This window comes from Takifugu rubripes, chromosome 20 (assembly GCF_901000725.2).
Source record: "Takifugu rubripes chromosome 20, fTakRub1.2, whole genome shotgun sequence".
Taxonomy (NCBI): Eukaryota; Metazoa; Chordata; class Actinopteri; order Tetraodontiformes; family Tetraodontidae; genus Takifugu; species Takifugu rubripes.
The window spans coordinates 15038708-15045569 of record NC_042304.1 but is presented as its reverse complement, the minus strand read 5'-3'; the positions used below and the strand labels follow the sequence as shown (position 1 = coordinate 15045569).

The following is a 6862-nucleotide window of genomic DNA, read 5'->3' as shown; positions in this document are numbered from 1 at the left end:
TCAGTCTCAATTTTAAAACACTTGGAAATGTGTTTGTTACAAACAGTTTGATTCATATTCAGCAAAGATCTGTGTGAAACACAATGGAATCAGAAACATGAGAGCCATGAATTAATAATAATTATTCATGATAATCATTTATTCTCTCTCTTTGAGCTTTTGAACTGTTCATTTTACACCACCACAGAAGTTACAAACATGTGCCAGTCTATATGCTCTCATCTACATACTCCTGCTCACAGTTTACAGAATTTGCAGTTCAGGAGGAGTTTAACAGTCTTTCTGAACCAGGGATAGAAAAAAGCATAGATGATAGGATTTATTGTAGAATTACTACAGAACAGCAAAAGTTGACCTGTTGAAACTTCAATATTCATGCCTTGTCCAATTAAAGATGAAATATAAGGAGGGAAAAAACAAATGAAGAAAAAGAGAATGACAATTCCAAGTGTTCTAGCAGCTCTCATCTCTGATTTCATTGCATTCACAGCTTTTGACCCAGTTGTTGAAACCTGAGACCGCATGGCACGTGCCTGTGTGACAGCCACCACAAACACTCTGGTGTAGAGAACTATAATCACAGTTAGAGGGACATAAAATGTGATGATTATATCTGCAATAAATACAATGTAATTTATGAAAAGTGGGCATTTTTTGATGCAGGAACTGGAAAAATCAATGTTTAAAAGGTTATCTTTTAGAAGTATGAGATTGTAGATAATAGAACTGATCCAACACACAGACACACAGATTTTAACTGTACTTGGTTTGATGGAGGAATAACGCAGAGGGTAACAAATGGCCACATAACGATCTACTGATATCAGCACCATGTTCCCAATAGAGGCACAGGTGAGGACAAAGCGTAACAGGTCGAAAAGAAAGCATATAAATGAACTGATGCACCAACAGAAATCCAGGGTGACGATCATGAGCGGCATCACGGCGAGGCCCACCAGAAGGTCAGACACTGCCATGGAGAGCAGGATGATATTGGTTGTCGTCTGGAAATGCCTAAAGACAGAGATGATTGTTAATATCTCCAATTGAAATCACACATCTACAGAGAAAACTGCAAGTAATATGTTACTGTCAGTCATATAAAAGGTTAGCTCACATCTATGCTACTTTTTTGGTAAAAAAAAAAAATAGCTAAACTAATGCAACTTATAATTCAAGAGAGTGTCTTTGCCTGAAATGAGAAATGGAGACAACAACTACTAAATTGAGCACCACAGTGAGAGGAGCAAGGCAGGCCAGTGCTGCACTGATGAGAGTGGATTTCCAAGCATCAGACATGAGTCTGCAGGAGGTGTTGAATGGAGAGATGTAGCCATCTCCGTCTTCCAGTGACATCACTGGTGTCACAGTGTTGCTGTGAAGTGATCACTTCTGAGGTACAGCAGCTGTTTAGGTTTCCTCAGATGGAATATTTATCTTTACTGCCACCTTCATTGCCATCTTTGTTTTTGCCCTCCCACTACTCTGTCCTTCCTTTGCAACCATTCTACCTCCTACAAAGTGGCTGTCTATCACCCGGTCGACCTAATATACTGGGAATAAAGCAGCCACAATTTCTAGACTGTGATTTTACAAATTCCCCTTGGTGCAAATCAGATTTCTGTAGTTTGTCCAGCCTTCATATACATCATAAGTGCAAAGGTTTGCAAATATGCTTTAAATCAGGAGACTGTAAATTATTCACAAAAACAGTTTAATAGATGGTGAAGAAAAATAGAATCGGGATGTCTTTATAAACCTCTGGACAGCTTCTTATTTGGTGGATTCAATTTTTCTTTTCCAGATGCACCGATCTTGTCCCTACTTTGGTGCAATTTACAAATTCTGTTTATATTATATATTAACATTATCTACAAAATACACACAGATAGTTGGTAGGGTCTTTCACCTAGTTTCAGTTGAGGTGTCTCCCCTTTGTCTGCTGGCTCACATGGTGGTGAGTCACCAGGTCTCCTGAAATGGCGTGAATGTTTGGTTTGTTGTTGGAAGGAGTGGAGGTGATAAGAAGTGCCTTAATCATTAAACATCTGTTTAATGATGTTTTTTCCAATTTGACATAGATGGCTTCCTTGACACCCCTCTCAAACCAGCGGTCTTCTCTGGCCATTAGCCATATTTGGCTGTCCTCAAAGGAGTGCCCGCTCTCCTTTAAGTGTAAGTGACCTGACCTGGAGAGGTGACACATCTGTGTTGTGCCATTTTTATGTGGAGAGTTTGTTTGGTTTAATCAGTGTACAGTTCTTTGCGTTCCTCCTTCCATTGTACAGCGTAAAGAACAGTACATTGTTTATGTCTTGGTGTCTTGTCTTTCGGGTGTACCAGCCTCTGTCTGAGTGTGTTGCTTGGTTTATACTGAACCGGTATGTCATGTTTTTGGAGGATCCTTCTAAATTTCTCAGAGACCCCTTGGGTATAGAGTGCAATAAGCAAGGCTCTCAGCACCTTGGTAAACCTCACCTCTGCTTTCTATCTCCAATCCAACGGGCAGTGTGAGCAAGCCAACCAGGTGTTGAACACTTCCTTGAGCTGTGTGACTGCCTCTAATCCCATGACCTGGCGTGTCCACCTTCAATGGGTGGAGGATGCTCACAACATGCTTACCTGGGCAGCTACTGGTCTCTCTCCTTTGAGGTCTTCCTTGGGTAACAGCCTCTGCTGCTACCTACACAGGAAGCAAATTTAGCCATAAATTCAGTGCAGATAATACATCCAGCACTGTAAGGTGGTGTGGAGGCAGCCCAAGGAGGCCCATGAGCGTGCACAAACCAGCACTTCTAAGTATTCCAACCGTTGTCGAACACTAGTACACAATTACTGCCCAGGTCAGTCAATTTGGTTTTCAACCAAGAACATTCCCCGACTCACTGAATCGTGGAAACTCTCTCCTAGATTCATTGACACATTTTCCCATAAATTGTTGAATTGGTCCAACTACAGTCACACTTCCAGAAAACATGAAGATCCAGCCTGCATTCCATTTGTCTCAAAATAAGCCAGTTGTCACGAGTGACTTGTGGCCTCCTTCTGAACCCCCTCTCCCCGTCTCATGACCCTGTCTACTCTGTTCACCGCCTTGTTGACATTCGCTACCGGGGCATATACTTGGTGGACTGGGAGGGATGTGGTCCTGAGGGGCACTCATGGGTGCCACGGGTTCACTCTATTCTGGATCCTGACTTGAGCCAGGTCGTTCACACAGACCACGGACAAGCGCAACTATTCACCTGGAGGCACTTGTTGGAGGAGGGCAATGTAATGATTCAGTGTATTTTGTTTTTCCTTGTTTCCCCAATCCCTGGCAGGCAGGTCTGAAACAGCACCTCACTGACCTGTAGCCCATCTGGGTTGGCTGGATCTGCACCTTTAAAGCAGCTTGTTTCTCTTCTCATCTCCAGATCAGATTATTGCTCCTCAGTGTTAATGCTTGGCTCCCTTTTCGTGAGGATATTTTGAGGTTGTATTTTTGATAGTCCATCTTCTTTGTGAGTTTTTACCTGCCTCACCTTTGTCTTGTGTTCCAATTCATGCAGATCCCTCACCTGTACATTTTCCACCTATTGCATCTTTACCCTTTTTGTCACCCTTATTTTGAAAATTAAATTTTTTTATCTTCAGGATTGCCTGTGTTTATATTTTGGGTCCTGTTTCTGGTTTCACTTGGTGTAAGAGTTCCATCCTGAACCCTTATCAAAAATCCAAACTCTAGAACCGTCTGCTCTTTAAATAATTGTAAATTTGAAAATTAGCTTTCCTGCATGAAACAATAGTGCACTTTTTTCAAATAAATAATTTAAAAGTAAAGAATTTGAATTGGTCTGATCTTTGTCAAAGGTGAGAGTCATGTCAATCATATTTCAAAACCAAAAATTATTCATGATAATTATTTATTTTCTCTCCGAGCATTTGAACTGTTCTTTTTTTTTATTTATCTATCTAAATGTAGTTGTACTCATGCAAATTATAATTCAAGAGAGTGTCTTTGCCTGAAATGAGAAATGGAGACAACAACCACTAAATTGAGCACCACAGTGAGAGGAGCAAGGCAGGCCAGTGCTGCACAGGTGAGAGTGGATTTCCAAGCATCAGACATGAGTCTGCAGAAGGTGTTGAATGGAGAGATATAGCCATCTCCATCTTCCAGTGACATCACTGTCATCAGAGTGTTGCTGTGAAGAGATCACTGCTTCTCAGATGAAATATTTATCTTTACTTCCACCTTCATTACAATCTTTGCTTTTGCTGTCCAACCCTCTGTCCTTCCATTGCAACAATGCTACCTACCTCAAAGGGCCTGTACATCACCTGATCAACTAGCACAACTAGCACAATTAGCACAAGCAAATCAGCTGCCACATTTTCTCGAATGTGTTTACCTAGTGTTGTGATTAGACATACACTATTTTTGACAAACATATAAAATTATATTACGAATAGAAACAAATAGTGTATAATGTGTAGTATAGTCATTTGAAATGTACCTACATAATTCATAGATGCTACCTGGCCATCAAAGGCCATATTTTTTTACCCATCGTTGTAATTTGTAAATAATCTTACATTTTGAGAAAAACGTTATATCATTTGTTAGTTTTTTGGAAAGATTGTTTTTTATATTATTTTTTTTCCTACTAATTCAAAGACAAGGAAAAGTTTCATGGTTTTCTGCATTAATTTGTCATAAAATGTGATCTGATCCTCTTCTGAGTAAAGAGTATTGACCAATATAATATAACATAAACTCCTGTCTATTTTGAGAACTATAAAAGTGTCATGGTTGTCCTGAAAGACTTTTCAGAGGATCATGCTTCAATACATAATACATTGAACAAACAGGATATCTGGTAGGACACCATGAAGAGGGCTGATGAATATGAAAAAGAATGTCGGATCATTTCTGCACACCAGTGTTTGCTGAAGAGTACATTGGCACAGTGGCACTGGCCAAATGTTTGGTGCACCAATGAAACCCAGAGTGAACTATTTGGAAAGAACAAAAAGCACCATTGCAACCATAAATTTCACTGTTTTGCTGCATCAGGATTGGCCTGCTTGCAGTCGCTGAGGGAAAGACAAATGTGTAAATGTAAGAAAAATTCTAGGATAATTTGAGAGTATCTGTATATCAACTGAAACTCTGAAGAAGGGTGATGCAACAGGACAATGATCTAAAACCTCAGACTCTATAATTCATCCTAACCCAGTCTATAACAATAATTGTCTAATGTTTATGTTGTAATTTAATTTCTATTTTATTCTATATTTATGTATATATGCTTATATGCTTATAACATTCTAATCTTATTATTCTAATCTTATTATTTATTTATTCTATTTCTATACTTTGTGAATACAAAACCTACACTTCAGTTATATTAATCCACTTTAGGCTGCTACTACAATTCATTTTCCCTACGGGGATGAATAAAGTACATCTTGAATCTTGAATCTCATGCTCAACCCTGCTATGGAATGATGTGAAGGAGGTCACATAAGACCTCCAAAGAAAATAACTGAGTTGAAGTAGTCCTGCTCAGAAGAATGGGCTAAAATTCCTCCTGAATGATGTGCAAGTGTGATCTACAGCTACAGCAAGAGCCTGGCTGAAGTTATTGCTGCCAATGGTTATCAAATAAAAAATTTTACTTACAATTTTCTACCATTTTGAATTTTAAGTGTGTTTATGAAAAGTCAACATATTATATGCCACACATATACAGCAAGTGTGTACAGTAATGTAAACTGAGCCTTAAACTTTGGTTGTGAACATTCTAATGTATTTGCTGTAATTGAACCCAGGACCTTCTGGCTATGAGACATCTGTTCCATTGACTGTGCTGATGCACTATGTCATTTGGGCACTGCACCAAATGTGACCCAGATATGATGGACTTAAACAAAAAACACATAAAAAGTGATATAACTTGTGTTGTGTTTTCATTATGCTGTTATGGGTAAATAGGGCAGTGAAAAAATATATAAACAGCATTGTTTGACTGTGCTGAATTATCAGAACGTTAACAATGGGTCAATCTTTACATCATGCTATCATGAGAAGAATTGTTTTCTTAACACCTTTAGTTGGAGAAATGCTCTTATGGTTTGCAATAATCTCATGGGACCCCTTTCATATCGCAGCTGAGCTCAGCCGAGGCACAAAGTTCCCAGGTTGCTTGCAGTGTCATTAGGCATGGGAAGAAACCCTTTCATATTGCCAAAAACACCTGTGACAATTTGGGACAACATGGGATCCTCATGCAGTGTAAAAGAGGCTTTAGGGTGTTGAGTTGTGAACCAGCCATTACGCAACATGAGCCATTAGTTGTTGTTTACCTTATGCTTCGCAGTTTAGGGAATACTGTAATCTTCTAGGCATTTATGGGTGTGCGATGCAGTTAAACCAGTTATTATAAGTGACAATCAGGCCTAGTAAATAAGTAAATAAAATACTTACGTTTTTTCTTTTTTTATGTTTACCAGGTTATGAAAGCACATAATACATTGTGTAATTGTTATCATTCCTAGTCTCTAGGTACCTGTAAACACATAACCCTTTTCACTACATAAAAAAAGGTAAACAGACATCCATGTAATGGCTGAGGGGTTTTCTTTTTTTTTTACATGGCTCTAAATACATGTGCTGTAAACATGACTGTTGTGTGCTGTTGTGCAAGTATTGCATCATTTTTGACAGAGGGACCTGCATGTGAGATAATGAGGTGTTTGCTTAACACCTTTAATGAGCAAAAGGACAACATGCCTTCCATTATTATTTTTAAAGTGTAAACAAGTTATCATGTATTCATCCATTCTAATGAATGACAATATGAAATATTGTCAACTT

General features: G+C 38.8%; 1 protein-coding gene across 1 annotated transcript; it reads right to left on the bottom strand.

Annotated features, from left to right (window-relative positions):
- Window positions 1–236: 236 nt before the first annotated feature.
- Window positions 237–4168, bottom strand: LOC101068892 (trace amine-associated receptor 13c-like). Its single transcript, XM_029828399.1, has 4 exons — window positions 4005–4168; window positions 728–1014; window positions 520–571; window positions 237–333 (listed from the first exon to the last, which is right to left on the bottom strand). Exons 1-4 carry the CDS (start codon window positions 4166–4168, stop codon window positions 237–239), a joined length of 600 nt encoding a protein of 199 aa, XP_029684259.1.
- Window positions 4169–6862: the final 2694 nt, after the last annotated feature.

What these genes read in the sequence shown, in the direction of transcription:
- LOC101068892 (XM_029828399.1), bottom strand. Translation starts at nt 4,168, where the DNA reads ATGTCACTGGAAGATGGAGATGGCTATATCTCTCCATTCAACACCTTC. An exon ending in GTCTCCATTTCTCATTTCAG is followed by an intron (nt 1,015 to 4,004) that starts GCAAAGACACTC and finishes CTCTGTCTTTAG; the next exon opens with GCATTTCCAGACGACAACCA. An exon ending in TGTGTCTGTGTGTTGGATCA is followed by an intron (nt 572 to 727) that starts GTTCTATTATCT and finishes CTGTGATTATAG; the next exon opens with TTCTCTACACCAGAGTGTTT.